General features: G+C 42.0%; 3 protein-coding genes across 3 annotated transcripts; 1 reads left to right on the forward strand and 2 right to left on the reverse strand.

Annotated features, from left to right (window-relative positions):
• Nucleotides 1–2,788: 2,788 nt before the first annotated feature.
• LOC121428024 lies at nt 2,789–4,125 on the forward strand (the record flags this gene model as incomplete). The annotated part of the gene is made up of 1 exon (XM_041624599.1): nt 2,789–4,125. A coding segment is annotated over exon 1 (960 nt), but the record flags the coding sequence as incomplete, so codon positions are not given.
• Nucleotides 4,126–11,842: 7,717 nt separating this feature from the next.
• LOC121427850 lies at nt 11,843–13,135 on the reverse strand. Its single transcript, XM_041624422.1, has one exon. The coding sequence runs from the start codon at nt 13,052–13,054 to the stop codon at nt 11,843–11,845; it is 1,212 nt and encodes a 403-aa protein (XP_041480356.1). The 5' UTR covers nt 13,055–13,135.
• A 4,512-nt stretch (nt 13,136–17,647) lies between these two features.
• LOC121427851 (trace amine-associated receptor 1-like) lies at nt 17,648–18,912 on the reverse strand. Its single transcript, XM_041624424.1, has one exon. It carries the CDS (start codon nt 18,910–18,912, stop codon nt 17,728–17,730), a length of 1,185 nt encoding a protein of 394 aa, XP_041480358.1. The 3' UTR covers nt 17,648–17,727.
• Nucleotides 18,913–19,446: the final 534 nt, after the last annotated feature.

The raw sequence follows: 19,446 nt of genomic DNA on the forward strand, positions 1-19,446 counted from the left end.
ACGCTCCTTGCTGTATATCATTTTCACATCAACATTTCACCTCTTCCATTGTTCTCCGTCTTCGTTCCCTCCTCATTTCTCTAAAATAATTACCTTTCTTTCAGATTTTATTTCACCATAAAGTCTTAAAATATACCTTTTGAGATCATTATTGGTAATAAAGAGGATCGATTAACCTATAATTATACGTTTGTAGAGAGACTAAAATGTTACTGAATAAAAAGGAGCCTGTTTTGCTACAGTGTATCTGGCTACAGTTTTAGTGAAATATGACTTTATTGAGTAGTAAATTGGTGTGTACTCGAGTGAATCTAGGTATGAGTAGTGCAAGACTTGCAGCGGACGTAATATAAACACTAAGAAATAAAGGTTCAAAATTGAACCCCGAAAAGTTGATGCAAAATCAGCACCCTATGGGTTCAAAAATTGAACCCTGCGGTTGGGGTTCATTTTTGCACCCTGCGGGTGCAAAAATGAACCCCAACCGCAGAGTTCAATTTTTGAACCCCAAATCAGGGGTTAAATTTTTGAACCCATATGTGCTGATTTTGCATCAACCTCTCGGGGTTCAAATTTAAACCTTTATTTCTAATACCCCTTTCATATTGCCCTTTTCATTTTTCACCGGCGAACTTCGCCGGTGAACTTCTCCGCCTCGCATTCCTCACTTCACCGGCGAAGAAAAAAATGTACCCTTTCGCACTGACATTTCTTCCCCGGCGAAAGTCAACGGGCGATTGCAGAACAAAACGAAAGAAAATTGTAAACATTACTTCTTACCTTTTACAAAAAGGTATCAAAAAATTAATTACAACATATTTTGGAAGTATTAAAAGAAAAACAAACAATATCACCTTGTTTTTATATTTTAGCGCATTTTATACATGTAAAAAGTGCTTTTAAATAAATATTGTTAGTAAAAAAATTATTTTCGAGGGTATATACTTGGCCATAGCATTCAGCTGAGCTTGCAACTTATCGCGCGCGGAATCTCGGTACAGGGGTCTTTGGGAGAGAAAAAAAAATTGACCTCTGACGTCATTAAAGAGGAGAAGTTCTCCGGTTTGCTTTCATACTGGCTGTTTCACCGGCGAAGTTCTCCACCTCTAGAGGTGGAGAAGTTCGCCGGCGAACTTCACCGGTGAAGTTCTCCTGTGTACCTTTCATACTGGACACTTTCCCCTTCGCTGGCGAACTTCGCCGGTGAAGTTCGCCGGTGAAAAGCGCAATATGAAAGGGGTATTAGTGTGTAGCTGCGAGTACAGCCGTAACAAAATATAAAGTATTTTTTTCTATTTTCATTTCCTCCCCCCCCCCTGAAGACGAACAATTTCCTTATATATGTTTCTATTATGTCTAATAATGAACTCTACTTGTAATAGTTTTTTTGGGTGGTAATGTTATGTGTATATTTTGTTAATGTCAATTGATTTTGTTTATTAAAAACAAATTTAGTCCTTAAATCGGAAGTTGGCGAAAGCACATCGCTCTATCTTGATTATGGTAATAATAGGCTTCTAGGTATATGTACGTACAGCTGATTTTGTGTGGGTTTTCTTCTCTTTTTTTTTTAATATTGCGCAATAAAAAACGTGTGGTTGGAAATATAAATATGTCAAAGTGTGCCAGATGGGAAAATTAAAATTTGACGCATTGTATTCTCTCCATTAATACTTTTATTTAACCTACCTAACACTTATTCCAACCGTCACAGCCGCGGGAGGAAAACGTGATAAAAATTCATTGTACGGCAGCAACAAGGATGACTTTGAATTAAGAGAAAAGGCGACAGAATAGAATACGTGATGTCTGAAAGCAAATTAAGCGATTCCACAATTAGTAGCAAATTTTATTTTTCAAAATAAGAACAAGAAAATTACGTTGGCTTAAGAGAAATATATACTGTTTATCATCTTCTTTGCATTCAAATCAGGAATCAGGGGTGAAATTAGGCAAATATTTTCAGTGTGAACATTTTTGGATACTTTGCGCTATTTAGGAAATTTTCCCATTACCAATAGGCTTATAAAAATGTTTCTTTGAATTTTATTTTGAAAAAAAAGTTCTATCAGTGAGCAGAAAGAAATCAGGGAAATTTCATACGAGCGATACACACTGCAAAATCTCCGGTTTTGATTTAACACCAGACCGAAATCTGTATATATCCACACCAAAGAAGTGTTAAACAACACCAGTTTTGTTTCGGTCTAACACCAGAAACGTGTTTATGCAACACCGATTAGTATTCAAACAACATCGGTTTCATTCCAAACTGGTGTTGTGTCAATACTTCTCTGGTTTGGACATATATAGATTCCGGGCTGGTGTTAAATCAACACCGGAGTTTTTGCAGTGTAGGGCATTTTCCTTCTCTGTCTCTGCTTTATTTTTGTGAACTAGACTGAAAAGGTAAAGTTAGATTTACATGGGGATTGATGGAGTTACAAGGGCATTACTGACAATCATAGAGACGCCAATAAGAATAAGAATAGTGATCTATTCGCATTAATGGATTTTAAAGACGGCTTGACGATTTAAAATGATTTATTAGCGGGCTAGCAAAATACACATTTTAGTTTGTTTTGATTTTGAAAGGGGGCGTGGTTGCCCGAGAAAGGGCTCGTGACCCGACCCGTAAAGGGCGGGGCAGCGCTTTTTGGCGCCCGCGCCAAAGAATTTGGCACAATGCCAGACATTTGCCGCGGTTGAGCTATGCGCGGATAAAAGTGCGGGGAATGCTTCATTTTCGTTTTGGCTTTCAATGAAGAGAGATGACGGTGCATGTGTAAAGCGTGCTTACAAAATTTTTTGAAAATTTTCTTTCGGCACTGGCAACTAGGCCTAGGTGGCAGATATTTCGACATTTGTCTAGCTACCTATACCGGATATCTACACAAAGGATTCATACTTTTATTGGATTATACAGACGCTGATTTCAGTTTTTTACTGTCTTCAGACTTCAGCCTCAGGAATTGTTGCCGTAGAACTAAGACTAAGTTAGCTGTGCCGATTTGTGGACCTAAAAGATTCAGTTTGCAACTTCAGGATTGAATTTTTTCTTGGCGGTTCGCTTGATTGAACTTTGGAGGTGATTGCATCCAGGATTCATTGGACTTGGGCTGAGTGACGGAGCTTCGAGTCTAACTCTAGTTTCGCGAGTTGATCATGCCAAAGGTTAAGGCCAAGAAAATAACGACCGCAGGTGCGAGGAAGGGAGATGACACACCGAAGGGGAGGCCGGGTCGGCCGAGAGGTCCACGGGCGACGTCAACCCCCGCAAGTGTGGATCTGGGGCTGGGAGGCGGCAACAACGGGCCAGGAAGGAGCGGTGAGTTAAATCCCTCTCAGTCTCAAGTTGTCGATGTTGATGAAAAAAGTGGTAGGCCTAGGTCTAAAGTTAGTGATAAAATGGCAGAGCTAGATCTAGATCTAGTGGGGCGGGAAGGCCAGGCGCCCGTGGGCAGATCTATTGCTTGGCATGAGATAGTAGCTCAGGAGTCGGATACCGGTAGCTCGGGGCAGGCTCAGCCAGCAGTTTCAGTGCCGGCGCGGTCGGCAGGGGTAGCCGAAGATCTAGGCCTAGATCTAGTGGAGGTCGGTGTTGAGAGATCTGAGCCCCAGGCGCCTAGGCTTTCTGCCGTGTTGGGGGCACCGGAACCATTTATTAGCGCATGCGACCCACTAGGTGTGGAAGTGGCTATCTCACTGAAGGAAAAAATTTGGGCAAGTGAATATATAGATTTGGGAGTGCTCCTTAAGCATAATAATGCACGTGATGAGTTTGGGGCCTTGAGTGTAGGTGACACCACTTTGAGTTTGTGTCAATCGGGATCTGGTCTTGGTTTGCAACTTCAACCTCAATCAAAGGCTAAGAAAATCATGTCGGTAGAGCAGTGGACTTCGGTGTTTCTAGTATTTGCCTCAATTTACGCTGAGAAGCACATTGAAAGGAGCAGGGAGCTCATGAAATATATGGATTTGATAAGGCATGCAGCCCGTGCGTTTGCAGGTTATGGCTGGCGTGACTATGACACTCAGTTTAGGAGCAAGCAGGCGCGTTTACCCGGGCGATCCTGGGCGAGCGTCGACGCCGAGTTGTGGTTGATGCTGGTGGCCTCTAATGGTCCGCGGCAGCGCCACAATTTACCCCATGCCCCTCGCCATCAGTTCTACAGAGGGGAGTACGGCGCGAGAAAATCTTTTCCCTTCGGAGGAAAGGGACCCGGAGCCAATGGCACACCCAGCCGAGGCGTGTGCTTTGCCTTTAATAGAGGCAAGTGCATGCGAGGCAAAGCTTGCATCTATGAGCACAAGTGTTCCCGCTGCCAGGCGACAGGTCATGGGGCTAAGCAGTGTAGCCAAGGGCGGGCCGGTTCCAGTCCCGCTGGCAGTAAATAGGTCTACGGCTAGTGCGGTGTCGTCTATTGCTCCGACCCCTATTAAGTTAGCACGTTTGGTGCCCATGTTAGCTACTTATCCTAATCAGGAGCATGCTCAGTGCTTGTATAATGGTTTTAAGTTTGGTTTTTCATTACATTTTGAAGGGGACAGGGTCCCATTGGTTGTTAAAAACCTGAAATCAGCATTCGAACACATGGATACGTTGAAAAAGAAATTGAGGGATGAAATAGACTTAGGTAGGATAGTTGGGCCTTTTGTTGTTCCTCCCTTCGAGAATATGAGGTGTTCACCAGTGGGGTTGGTGCCCAAAAAGGCCCCAGGGGAGTTCCGTATGATTCAACATTTATCGGCACCCAGGGGAAATTCAGTTAATGATGGCATACCGGAGGGGCAGTGTACAGTAACATATTCGTCCTTTGATTCGGCGGTAGATATTGTGACGCAATTGGGGCGGGGTGCCCTTATGGGAAAGACTGACATTAAGTCAGCTTTCAGGCTCTTGCCTGTTCACCCAAAAGATTTTGAGTTGCTGGGGATGTATATAGATGGTCGTTACTATTTTGATCGTTGTTTGCCGATGGGCTGCGCAGTTTCTTGTTCCACTTTTGAATGTTTTAGTACTTTTTTAGAGTTTTGCGCGAGAAAAGTTGCGAAGTCGCAAAATATTGTCCATTATTTGGATGATTTCTTTTTTGCAGGCGGCCCTGCCTCGGAGGATTGCAGGCGGGCAATGCATTGTTTTGAAGCAATTTGCGAACGATTTGGGGTGCCCATAGCGCGAGAAAAAACGGAAGGCCCGACCACACAGTTGTCATATCTTGGGCTGGTAATAGATAGCGTTTCTCAGCAGGTTCGGGTACCGGAGGACAAAATTGAGAAATTAGTAGGGAAATTAAATTGGGCGGTACAGAAACAAAAAATTTCCCTAAGAGACATTCAGTCGATTGTAGGTAGTCTAAACTTTGTATGTAAGGCAATTGCTCCAGGGCGAGCATTCATGAGACGGCTCATTGACTTAACTAAGAGCGTTAAGCGTCCTTTTCACATGGTTAGGTTGACGAGAGGGGCTAAGGCTGACTTGCGGGTTTGGTTGGAGTTCTTGGCACATTTTAATGGTCAAGTTTTCTTCCGGCTCCAGGCTGGTTTGGAAGCGAGGAAATTCAGTTTTTCACTGATGCGGCGGCTGGCATTGGTTTTGGAATTTTCTTTGGAGGCAGGTGGGCTCAATCCAGGTGGCCTGCTGATTTCCAGGCCGGTAGGAGGTCTATAGCTTTTTTAGAGCTATTCCCTATTTGGGTAGGCTTGGAGATTTGGGGCATGGAGCTAAAGGACAAGAATATATTGTTTAATTGTGATAATCAGGCCGTGGTGGCAGTACTTAACAAGCAGTCGGCGCTATGCCCTGATATTATGGTTTTGGTGAGGAAGGTGGTGATTATATGTTTAAGCAATAATATAGTGTTGAGGGCTAGGCATGTACATGGATGTGATAATGGTATAGCTGATGCACTATCTCGATTTCAGATGCCGAGGTTCCATGCGTTAGCACCGGGGCCTCCCGGGCGTGGAGGTTCCAGTCCGTCTTTGGAAGAGCTGGCTATCGAGAGAAGTCGACTGCTGATGGCTTCTAGGGCAGCTCGAACACACACAACTTACTCTATTGCCTTGGGGGCATACGTGAAATTTTGTAAAGTGTACGGATACGACCCCCAGCTACCCCCTAATGTAGAATGGGTGGCGCAGTTCATTTCTTATTTATCCTTTATGGGATATGCAGGGTCTACTATTCAAACATACATATCTGGGTTGGCATTTTATATGAGTTCATCTGGGCTAAAGGATGTGACCAAGAGTTTTGTGATTACAAGGTTAATTGAAGGGTGTAGGCGAAGTACTTTGAGAAGAGATGCTAGGCATCCAATCACATTGTCTGTGTTAAATAGAATGCTCGCCTACTTGAGGCATGTTTGTGGTAGTCATTACGATGTTTTGATGTACTCTGCTGCTTTTTCAGTGGCATTTTATGGTTTGTTGAGAGTTAGTGAGTTGACAGTAGAGTCCAGGCATAGATGTGAGTCTATTCTGCAGCACACAGATGTTAGGGTCACTGGCGATGCACCGCATCGCAGGGTGGAATTATTCCTAAGGAAGTCAAAGACTGACCAGCGGGGAAATGGGTGCACCATTTCGATACCAGAGTTGGGGACAGTTAGCTGCCCTGTGATGGCGGTTATTCGTTATTTAGAAATCCGCCCAAAGAATGGTGGAGCCTTCTTTTGTTCATATGGTGCTCTCCCGCTAACTAGGCGTGAATTTGGAAACATGATAAAACGATGTTTGACATACGGGGATATGCCGGCGGCAATGTTTTCATCGCATTCCTTTGGTATTGGGGCGGCTACGACCGCTGCCATGGCCGGTTGCTCGGATGAAGAAATCCAACGCATGGGGCGTTGGGTTTCGAGTGCACATCGGAGATATATAAGACTCGACATGGTTAAGTAAAAAAAAATAAAAAAAAAAAAAAAAAAAAGAACGAAAATATATATGAAATGATGATTTTAGGTTATTTGACATTTTGACCAAAATCAGGTGTAAGTTATCTTCCAATAATGTCACAACGCGTTTACTTTACACGAGGACATGTGCTTTAATCAAAGCCGTGGCCGATGGGTTGTTGGATATTTGGGTGTATAATTCTCAATATATCTGCTTACATGGTATTGTTTTATTTTATTCAGCCCTATTCAGAAGCAGGGTGGTATGTTCAGTGCCAAGAGGCTTGTTTACAAAGGAGCCCTTGTTACAGTATACATTATACATTATACATTATGCATCATATATTATACATAATACATTATACATTATTACATTATACAAAAGGAAGAAAGGGATAGTACTATATTGATTGGAAGGTGTTTGGAACATCAGATTGATCATAACGACCCCCCCCCCCCCCCTGTACATGTTGATATCAATATACATGTATCATCAAAATAACTCTGGGCTTAATATTGAATGAGTAAGTGCGGGTTTAATGATATCACACAATTACGAGCATTCTGCTTTTTAGAGAGAATGTTACAACGGTATAATGACGTGTTTAATATCAATGCTTTCAGGATTAAGGGGAGGGGTCAAAAATGTGATTACATACATTGTATCTTGGAGGGGAAAACCCCGTGATGAAGGGGTGGTGAAGGGTAGCAGACCTTTCAGGGGGAAATTTTCATACTTCAAAATTCTGCCCAGCCCTCTTTTCTTGTTTTCTATTACAGGACCTGTGGTGTGGATCATAGGGGACTCGATAGTGTTTTGGGCACATCGCAGGGCGAAGAACACCGGCGAGGCTGACCTTGGACTTGGAACGTCGGTCCGCTGGTTGGGGAAAAGGGGGCTACGAATTGAAGGGGTAAGCGATTGGTTAGATAAGATGGGTCGGAGTGAAACAAAGCCTTCAGTAGTAGTATTGCATGTAGGAACGAATGACATTGAGGCACTGTCCAAGAAGAAGCTGGCTAGTTTGACGTATAGACTTTTTGACGCCAATAAGGACAAATTTCAAATAGTGTGGTCGGACATTTTGGAGAGGGTTTGGTACCCCGCTGGCTGTACAGGAGATCAAGGTAAATTGGACTTAAAGAGAAGGGCGGCCAATAGGTACGCCAAGGCTTTAGCTGCAAGATTTCATGGTAAAGCCATACCGCATCCATCAATATCCCATAATGACATTTCGCTGTACAGAACTGATGGCCTACATCTGGCCGATGAAGGGTTGGACAGATTTATCAGTGAGTTAAAAGTTGGTCTTTCATATCTTCGTTGAGTATGTATTTATACATTTTACCTTAGTCGCTCCGGCGTGACCGACTCCAGACCGTCCGATCCGATAGTATGAATAAGGGTTTTGGCTGGTCTGGAGCCGGTTTCACCAGTGTGTCTATGCTTTCATAATGTATCATTTGTTGTTATTTAGCTGCTCATGCATTTACGTTCAATGTATGCATGCATTAAATCATGTTGGGGTCAGTTATGGATAACCTAGATATACATTGTAATGGAGGAATGAGCAATGTTCCCTGGTACCCCCCCCCCCCCCTGGTAAAAGCACTAAGGATGATAACGTTGGTGAATACTAGTAGAATGATCCTGTAATGGTTGCTAAGATTTATTGAATATCTTGGTAGATACGAGTAAAATTTTGACGTGTTTGTTGGCGGTCGATCATATATAAATAAATTATATATTCTCGTTTGGCGGTAATTTGGCAATTAGGCCACCTGAAACACGTATTTTCCAAGAATAATTGGGTATTTCTGGTCATGCCAGGGCAGGCATGTGGATTTTAATCAATTATGTTATGTTATTATGTAAGTTGCAGGTCCCCACTCGTTACCTAGGTGAGGGGGACCTATTTGTACATACAAATGTTTGAGAACGCTGTTAAACTGAAATAATTGTGTCATGCTTAAAGTTTAATCTTAGCCTGACCTGATCTTAAAGGCGGGCAGGCTGGTCTATAGTCATGGGCATTCATATATCTCTATATGCTATATTTATGTCATCTGTAATCCACCGATAGCTCATAATTAATAGCTGTGCTGGGATTCCGGTCCGGCTAGCAGGGAACCAGTGGGAAAACAGCCATGAATTTTAAACATTGAAGAACTTACGAGGGGGGCCTTCTAGCCGGGGGTTTAACCCCTCTCCGAGGAGCTTATTAAACAAGGGTATCGGTTGGTTACAGACATTATCGGTATATGTATATGTGATGATATTCATACACTGTACACAAAAAGCAGAATTGGTAAAGATGCACATTCATCTCTATTTTCATTAAAGCCACGACAAATCGCAATTCACTTGTTCTTGTTGTTTTGTTAGCCGTGAATAATGGATTTTAAAGACGGCTTGACGATTTAAAATGATTTATTAGCGGGCTAGCAAAATACACATTTTAGTTTGTTTTGATTTTGAAAGGGGGCGTGGTTGCCCGAGAAAGGGCTCGTGACCCGACCCGTAAAGGGCGGGGCAGCGCTTTTTGGCGCCCGCGCCAAAGAATTTGGGCACAATGCCAGACATTTGCCGCGGTTGAGCTATGCGCGGATAAAAGTGCGGGGAATGCTTCATTTTCGTTTTGGCTTTCAATGAAGAGAGATGACGGTGCATGTGTAAAGCGTGCTTACAAAATTCCCACCTCCTCCCCATTACCATCCTCTAGTTATAATTAAGGGGGATGTTGACATATATATCGTGGGGGATTCTTGCATATTATGGATATGGTTGTGTATTTATTGTCCTTGTGCATTCTTAATGTTATTTTGTTTATTTAGTTTTTGTTTGCAAGGAAGAAGTCAATTCGAAATTACTATGAAGCAGGTTATGCCTCAAACGTTCATGTGAGTTGTCATAAAAATCCAAGTTATGGATGGTTATAGAAAAAATCTGGGGATTGAAATTATAATTTTCTCAGGTCATTTGAGAAGAAATGTTTATGAATTCATAATTTCTATGTATGTTTTATTTTCCTCTACCATGAGCATTATATATGAAGAAATGTTTGATAAGATTGCATAGGCTTCATTTCAGATAAAGTTATTTCTCGGGTCTGCATCGGACTCCTTAGGAATTAGACGGAAGTATTGTCCCAATTTTTAGGCTTCTTCAAGTTCAGCCGAATGTTCAGGTCTTTAGGCGTAGTATGTTGGTATACTTATGTGAATTTGTATGGTAATTTTGTCATGGTGTATTTATTATTAATACTGCCCACCTTTGGTATAGGAAGCAGCTCACGCATCAGTCAGATTTGAGTTATGGTTTTTAAATATCTGTTGTGTGCTGCCCGTTCAGGCAGAAATTGTGAAGAAATGATCGTTTTGGGGAAAGATATTGAAGAAAATATTATTTAGTTTAATTGCATTGATGTATATGTTAATGACGAACACGCATTGGTCATTTACAACGAGTGATACTTTCGTACCTTGCTTCCCTTTGCCAGAGTATGGCCATATTAGTGAATTTCGTTTGGTGAAACAAATTTCTTTCTGAATTCAATTTCCTTTATTAAAGTTCCTTTAAGGGGCTCAATATTTTCAGTGGGATGAAAATTGGATACCTATAGTTGGCTTGAATACCAGCAGTAGTTGATCTTGGCAAAGTGTGATTAGGGGGGGGGGGGGGGTACAAGTACTTTTGCATTTATATTTTCCAGGGAAGTTGTATTTGTTGAATCTATATGATACTCTATAATGAATGGTGTATGAAGTAGTTGGAGGGTGATGGTATACTTTTCATGGTTAATTTCAGAATCTAGGCAGAGCCTAGGCTGATAGAAGAGCGTAACACGAATCCAAATTCGAGGGTGTTTGACCTGGTCGCACACCAATCCTAACAACGATCGTCGTGCATAAGTGGGCCGTAAGGGAATTTTATCCTCCTGTCCTATTTTGGCCAGTGGGCAGGCGGGTTTTCGCCCTTACTCGTTTTTGGGAGGAGTGTTGACGCCTTGTGTGTTGTTGAAAAACAAGCAGTTGAAGTTCTGGGGGCATGATTTCAGTAAGAGGCGCATTATTAAAGTACCTCCTTTTTTCCTTTCCATGCCAGGGCAGGCATGTGGATTTTAATCAATTATGTTATGTTATTATGTAAGTTGCAGGTCCCCACTCGTTACCTAGGTGAGGGGGACCTATTTGTACATACAAATGTTTGAGAACGCTGTTAAACTGAAATAATTGTGTCATGCTTAAAGTTTAATCTTAGCCTGACCTGATCTTAAAGGCGGGCAGGCTGGTCTATAGTCATGGGCATTCATATATCTCTATATGCTATATTTATGTCATCTGTAATCCACCGATAGCTCATAATTAATAGCTGTGCTGGGATTCCGGTCCGGCTAGCAGGGAACCAGTGGGAAAACAGCCATGAATTTTAAACATTGAAGAACTTACGAGGGGGGCCTTCTAGCCGGGGTTTAACCCCTCTCCGAGGAGCTTATTAAACAAGGGTATCGGTTGGTTACAGACATTATCGGTATATGTATATGTGATGATATTCATACACTGTACACAAAAAGCAGAATTGGTAAAGATGCACATTCATCTCTATTTTCATTAAAGCCACGACAAATCGCAATTCACTTGTTCTTGTTGTTTTGTTAGCCGTGAATAATCAAGGGGAATATATAAATGCAGGACCCCTCTCCCCCCAAAAAAAATATTATTAACAGTGATAATGATAATAATAATAAGTTGGTAAATGAATGAATGAATGAATAAAATAAATAAATCCTCTTGATTACCTTAGTTCCACTGTAACACTTACATATCGTATCAATGGTTTATCATTTAATATTCGTGGATTTTTAAAAATATTTATTCTATTGGGTTTTTTTTTTTTTGGGGGGGGGGCTCTGGTAGGTATCGTGATATTTTCCACGATGAGTTTAAAATCTTAGTTTGGTCAAGTTTTTCAGGCGGATGAAAACTTTCTGCACATCATCCCTGAAGTGAGGGTTGACCGTCCAGTAAATAAAGACGTTGATCATGTGATTAAATCCCCGGATGCGAGTGATGAAATAGACCACGTGCTTATTGGTGATCTCTGTGACAAGGTAGAAATAGGTAGCCGTGGGTAAAGAGAAAACAACGACGTATGGTAACCAGGTTACAATGAGAAAGACGGTTACTGCGAGGAGCATTTTGGTGGTCTTGTCTCCATGCGCACGCCCTTGAACTCGATTGGGTTTGGCATTACTTTGCAATTGCTTCCCGTTGTTATTTACTAATGAAGGGGTCTGGTTTGGGGCATCTTCGGTGCTGCCAGAGACCTCCACACTCTCAACAATAGGCACATCCATCTTGCTGGAGCGTTGGTGTGACGTACCGTTTCCTGGTTTCATAAGGGACGGTACTTCCAGATAGCCGGAATCCTGCGATTCCAGATTACAGGACACGAGGGTCGACCGTCCATTTGTAGATGTCTCGTTCCCATTCCACGCAATCCGTGTCCGCTGGAGAGATTCGGTGACCGATCCAGAAATGGTTGGCATCATAGATGACCTGTACGGACCACTTTGGCTTCTAAGATCGACACCCATCTCAGACCTTACTCTGGATTGCCGACGTATTAAGGTGTATATCTTACTGTAAGAAAACAAACTCACAGCTACAGCGACCGAAAAGGAGACCACTAGGATTACCTTGACAGGAACGTGAAGGGGTGACGTAACAACAGACATGCATCCTTTAGAGCCCAGGTCTAGCAGTTTGAAGTACCATACTGAAGGCAGGTTGAGAAGGAAAGCGAACCCCAAACAGGCTAATGCAAGTATTGTCGCCGATGTTCTGGTCATCTGACGAGAGAAGGGTCTGCAGACGGTTACGAATCTATCAAGGGCAATGGCAAACGTCAAGAACAGGGAGCCGAGAGACGTTGTCATCCTGATGATAGCTGTTACCAAGCAGGAAGAGACGTCATTGATCATATCAGGTTGCGGGGTGATACAGGCAATCAAGTCCACCAAGGCTTGTATCAAGATCAGCATGTCGGTGCTCTTCTTCTTCGCTTTCATAGCATAGGCTGCCGTGATGATAATATTACCAGGAACACCGATAATGAATAGGAACCAGTAGATTATCCTGCAGCCTAACTCCATCTTTACAAACTTGGCGAAGATCCGTCAACTAGGAGACACAAGAGAGGCGATGACAGTTGCAAGAATGGCAACGAGAGATGATTTCCGTCACATCCCATTTACTTTAAATAATACATATTGACTTGTGATATAAAATGTTTATTCCTGTTTGCAAGTCTATTCTTGAACTAAATCAAGACTCGTTGCTGGCGAGAAAAAATTATGAGGGAAAAATAACGAATCTTTATCTGATTTGGAATAGGACATGTCCTTGACAATACCAGTAAACTCTACACACGTAATGCATGTAGATTATTCTGGAAATGTCAAATATCACACCTTATTTACATGCCCAGTCTTTCATTAAATTAAAACGTCATCATGTATGTCCGTGGTCACATCGAGAGGAAAATAATCAAGTTTTCACAATTCAATTGTTAGATGGATGTCTCTCCTTTTTGTTTGGTTTTTTTACCTTGCAAACTGCGTTCTCTGTAAATTGATCTTTAACGAGAGAAACACACTTCTTTCAATTCGAAACGGAATAATTTTTTATTTCTTGTCATTTATTCTTGGTTGGTTTTGTGTTTCTCAAGAACCTTTCCTTGAACATTTACGTACCTGCAGAATCTATCATCGCCAATATCATCATTATGTGTGTCATGGTCATACATGATATTCCAAACCTGCATAATTTTTAATGGAAACCGTTTTAATATTTCGTTCATAACGAAAAGTGGCAAATTGAATGCATGTGCCCTAGTTCTAGGTAGAGCAACTATTTTCTCCTGATTATTATCAGTAATGATTTCTGAACTTTATTTATCGCAGAGGAAGAGATTATAGGAATCGGTGGTGTACAACTTAACAGGACACTACTTAAGTTATTTAGCGAGGATAATGTGTAGGCGATATCGCTTTCCTGTCTATGTACAGGTGCAGAATGACCTTTAAACATTAAAATGCCATACTTACTCTTGATTACTACTGGCTTGATAAAAAAAGAATCTCATGAAACAGTTTGCAGGAAATGCATGTAAATCAGCAGAAAAATGATCGAAGGTTGCCCCATAATGTTTCCTACATACACCAAAGTGAAACGTAAAGAATAACAGTATAAGGTCATGCAGAGGTTCAGCTTGTGTTGTGGTTATTGAATATCCAAGACCCCATCAATCTGAACGAACTGATCTAATCATAAAGAACTCAAAGGAGCTTTCATGAAAGAACTTGTTGGACGTTTTATCCAATAAGTCTTGTTTTATTTGACAGTTACCACTGTAACACTTTTCCTCAGCCAATCACAGTCAAAGGAAAGTTGTCAGATCTAGTCGGGCGAAAATGTTGATGAAACGTTCTTCTGATAGTTTGAGTCATTGTCAGATAATCCCTTACGTTTACCGGATACTATATTTCCGAAGGTTTGCAAAGGCACCCTCGATGACTTGTCTAGCAGGCCAGTATAGAACACGTTTATCATGTGATTAAGACCACTGATGCGCACAGGTAAAAAAGGGCAACAAGTTGATTAGTGACCTTTGCTACAAACTTAACTCCGGAAGGGAGAGCAGCAATTGGACTGTCAGGAGCCAGGAAAGGATAGCACGAAGCATCTTGGTGGACTCTGGTGGCAAGAGATATCGTCAGATCTATCCTATGACGGGTGCTTGGAGTTGAACCGATGATGTATTGCGCATACATTCGTACTTCCGAAGCTTCGTTATTCCGAAGGTTCGTTATTCCGAAGGTTCGTAATTCCGACGGTTCGTTAGTCCGAAAACGAAGTGAGGTTCGTAATTCCGAAGGTTCGTTAATCCGAAAACGAAATGATTAACGAACCATATTTCGTTTTCGGACGAACGACCCTTCGGAACAAAGAACTTTATTTCGTTTTCGGATTAACGAACCTTCAGAACAACGAACCTGATTTCGTTTTCTGATTAACGAACCTTCGCAACATCGAACCTTATTTCGTTCTCGGATTATCGACCCTTCGGAATAACGCCACACATGTTCGGATTAACGAACCCTTCTACGTTTTCGGAGTGACGAACATCGAGGTATAGACAATTTACGTGTTTTGGAAATACGAACCTTCGGAATTACGAAGTGTAACCGATACGTTGGGGATCCCATCTCCCTCCGTGACGGTATTAAATTACTAGAATTGTTCACTCCAACGTTGATGGCCATCGGGACCAAACCTTTCGGATGTCCCTGGAGGTGCATGTTATCACTACGTACTTTTCTGTATTCTGGGGCAGGATCTGCAATCGTCGAATTAACTGTCCTTAGCACCTGGGATGCTTTGCCACTGTTCACTGAATTATTGCAAGCACATATTTCAGATCGAACTCGGTTGTGAGTTTGTTGTCCAGCCATTAAAGGCATGGTCACACCGGCCGAGCGTTGTTGGAGCGGTCGTTGAGCGGTAGGGAAAGAGGGTCGGATTTCGCTCTCAAAATTGGGGAAAAAATCGAAAACAAAAAAACAGCAATCAAAATCGAAAATGGTAAACGGTAGCGATCGGTGATGATTTTTTTTTCTCTCCGCTCCACGACCGCTCCAACAACGCTCGGCCGGTGTGACCATGCCTTTAATTGGGAGTACAATAATTGTAACGTGACAAACCAATTGACACTCGGAGCCATTGACAGTACCATACAGCCTGCAGCGTTTGCGGCCAGGGATGTGGTCATATGAAGGCCACAGGGTCTGCAAACTGTAACAAATCGTCCCGGGGGGGGCACTCGACCAAAAAAGTGGTGGGGGTGTGCCGCGGGCGAGACAAAAAACGGGGCCTTGGAGCGGGCTTATTGTAAAAAGGAGGGTCCTCGGAACGGGCTCCGGAACGACAAATGTTTGTGAAAACGGGGGTCCTTGGAACGGATCGCCAGCGTGTGAGTGCGTACATGCATCCCTATGGAACGGTCATGCGTGCATGATGCAGCTAGCGCGGCCTCCGCCGGGGAGCTCTGCGGCCGCTTTTCACCAAAATTGCAGCTCATTCAATGCGATCGGAGCGGCGTAACGAAAAATATGCGAAGCTTTGGAGCGGATTTCTCTCTTCTTTTTTCTCGATAAGAAGAAAATGCTATGCCTTGGAGCGGCTTTCTTTGTTCTTTTTCTCAACAAGACAAAAATGCTATGCCTTGGAACGGAAATTTGAGTGTAAAAATGGGGGTCCCCTCCGCGGCACATACCCACTATGCATTATATACTGAGTGCCCCCCCCCCCGGGCAAATCGTTCCATCTCAATGGCGAAAGAAAGAAACAAAGAAGAGAACGACAGAGTGAGTCGTACGATAGCATTATTCAAGCAGATGCTTTGCTCGAGCATTCAGAAGAGGTGAATACATGTTACATGGGGGGGGGGGGGGTGGTAGCGGGGTTTTTCATTTTAAATTCAACCACGGAATGATGTTTTGATTATCTGGGCTGCGTTTTATCAATATTTTGTCCGACAAGTTGTCAGATCTGACATCTTTCCTAGATTTTGATTGGATGAAAGGCACTTTTACTATGGTAACTGTCGAATAATACAAGACTTGTCGGATAACACGTCCGACAAGTCTTTTCATGAAACGCTCCTCTGATCTTATAGGAATTACCAATCCATGTTTACTATAATACGACCCCGAGTAACGGGGATGTTATGACGAACTTTTGTTTTTATTTATTCACCGAATGATTATGTTGTAATCGATTTGCATCTAATTCTGCATGTTTACTAACAATCAAGCAATCCTGTATGTATGCATGTATATTCAACTGAAAAGGGTAAACTATGTTTGCTTGTTCAGTATATGTATTTAAAGTAAAATGTTGTAATGTGAAAGTTAATTTTCGATTTATATATAGAATCCTTCTAGGATGAAGAAATCAGTTAATGAAAGAGCATAAGAAAGTGCCATAGTGCATATCCAGGTGCAATCTTAAAGGCATGTTTGCTTTTGGTAAAATTCCCTTCGTGCGACCACGAATAGTGATGACTGACAGACTGATGACATAATAACAAATCATACTTCTGATACTACTATGAAACAATAGTAATGGTGATGATAAATAAAAATAATTACAAATATAATGATTAAAGTGATAATGATCATCTGTTTTAAAATGGTTAATTTTCATCAGATATGAAGATAATATTGTTAAATAAACCAATACGCATTAAATGAAATGAGGTGAATATACTAAAAGATTCCGCCTTTGGAGCTAAATATATTCGTTAAAGTTTCAAATTTCACTGCGTTTTTCGTACTTCCATAATAAATGTATATAATCAATTTCTTTTTCTGATCCACATCATCTCTATATATGGAAAATCGAAATTCACAAATACCCTTTTAATTGCATTGTTATCATTATGCGGCATCGATTGATAGTATTGTGATAAACAAGGTAGCTCAGTATACTATGCTGATTTAAACAATATATTACAAAGTCTGCAGAACTTACGGTCTACAGTTACCTTGTTCCTGTTGTACCATATTTTTGATTAATTGTGTATTCAGTTTTGCTCCATTTTTGGTTCATTATTTGTTATTTTTACACAGGGGAGGCAGTCATCTACTTTAGGCATGCGGCATTCTTACTTCACCTCATTTACAGATTTTGTACAAACCAAATTACTAATTGATTGGCAAATATCAATGAAATGGGAATGAACATTTTCAATCCATGGTACATTTTATCGGATTGTAAAATTCCTGATGCGGATAAAGACTTGCTTAACGTCCTGCCTGAATACTGGATTAACAGCCCAGTACACGAACGCGTTGAGCATGTGATTGAAGCCCCTGATCCGAGTGAGTGAATAGACCACCTGATAGTTTGTGACCCTTGTCACAAGATAGATGTACGCCCTTGCAGGAAGAGCCATCACCAGGATGTATGGTATCCAGGATAGAATCAGTACGACTGTAATACAGAGAAGCATCCTAGTGGTCCGGTCGCCGTGGCTTCTCCTGGCAGGTCGGATCTGTCCGTTTCTGTCCCCTGACTGTCCCAGGTTTCCAACTGCAGAAACTGAACTTTGGTTACCGGATATTGTTTCAATTGCCGGACGTTGTCCAGTGCCGATGTGTCCTCCTGGATGGAAATGACCACCGCCTCCAGGTCTAGAAGACGGTACTTCAAGGTTCTGCACTCCACTGGTTTCATTTATGAACGATGACTGCTTGTTCGTTGCTGATGCCACGTTACCATTCCATGTGTTTCTGGTACTTCTGCTAGATGCCGCGACAGTCTCAGAAACTGTTTGCGTAACGGAGCTTGCATTCGCACCGGTGTGGCTTGGTATGGAGGCGTTCATTTCCGATCTTACCCGAGCTTGCCGACGTATCAGCATAAATATCTTCGTGTAAGAGAACATGCTTACGAACACCGCTATAAAGAACGAGACTATCTGGATTACTTTCATCGAAATCTGCAAGGGAGAAGCTGAAACAGAGAAAATGCACCCAGCTGACCTGACGTCTATGACTTCGAAATACCAGATGTTGGTCAGATTTATGAGAAAAGCGAAAACCAAACATCCGATCGCAAAGACGAGGGCGTAGGTTTTGGGTAACTGACGACCTAAAGGTCGACAAACCGTGATGTACCTGTCGACGGCAATTGCAAATGTCAGAAATAGGGAGCCGAGAGATGTTGAGAGACGGACGGTCAAAGTTATCCAACAAACTGCCAAACCACTGATCATCTCAGGTTGTGGGGTTATGCATGCAATCAGATCTACCAAAGCCTGGATTATTATCAATATATCCGTACTCTTCCTCTGCGGTTTGATGGCATATGCTCCAAGGATGATAGCATTTCCCGGCAAGCCGGTTAGTAGAATCGCGCAGAAGATGGCGAGACTTGCCACATCCATGTCTTATCAAGTAGTAATCAAACAAAGTGGGCAAAGCGCTTTATGGTTTAGGTATGTTACGAGAAATGGCCAGACTCCTTCCTTTCGACAGATGTTTAAGCAAGCCCCTGAGCGACAAGAAGCGGAATGTCTGCGTAAGACACAAGAATCGTCAAGAAACTCGATTTAGAGACTCAGTTTTCGAGTGGTCTCTATTGCCTTATTTTTAAAGAAAGAAGCCTAATATAGAAAGTTGAAAGTAAATATTCAAAATATATATCAATAATGTTTCGACGGAGTTTCGCTGATTGAATGACACACGCTTCCGCAATCACAAATGAAAAAGTGTCTTCCTCGATACGAACATCGACTTTCAGAAATTAAATTTCAGGTGCTTTGTATTTCGAACAAGAGTAGAGGAGGTCCTTCCTCAAAGGGAAAGTTTATAGATGTACCAAATTTTAATTCACATCGTATCATAGATATTGAGACACAGTTTCTGATTGATTGAAGCAAGCTTCCAAAATCACAAAATTCTAAAACGTTTCCTCCTCG

Source organism: Lytechinus variegatus, chromosome 14 (assembly GCF_018143015.1).
Source record: "Lytechinus variegatus isolate NC3 chromosome 14, Lvar_3.0, whole genome shotgun sequence".
In the NCBI taxonomy this organism is placed as follows: Eukaryota; Metazoa; Echinodermata; class Echinoidea; order Temnopleuroida; family Toxopneustidae; genus Lytechinus; species Lytechinus variegatus.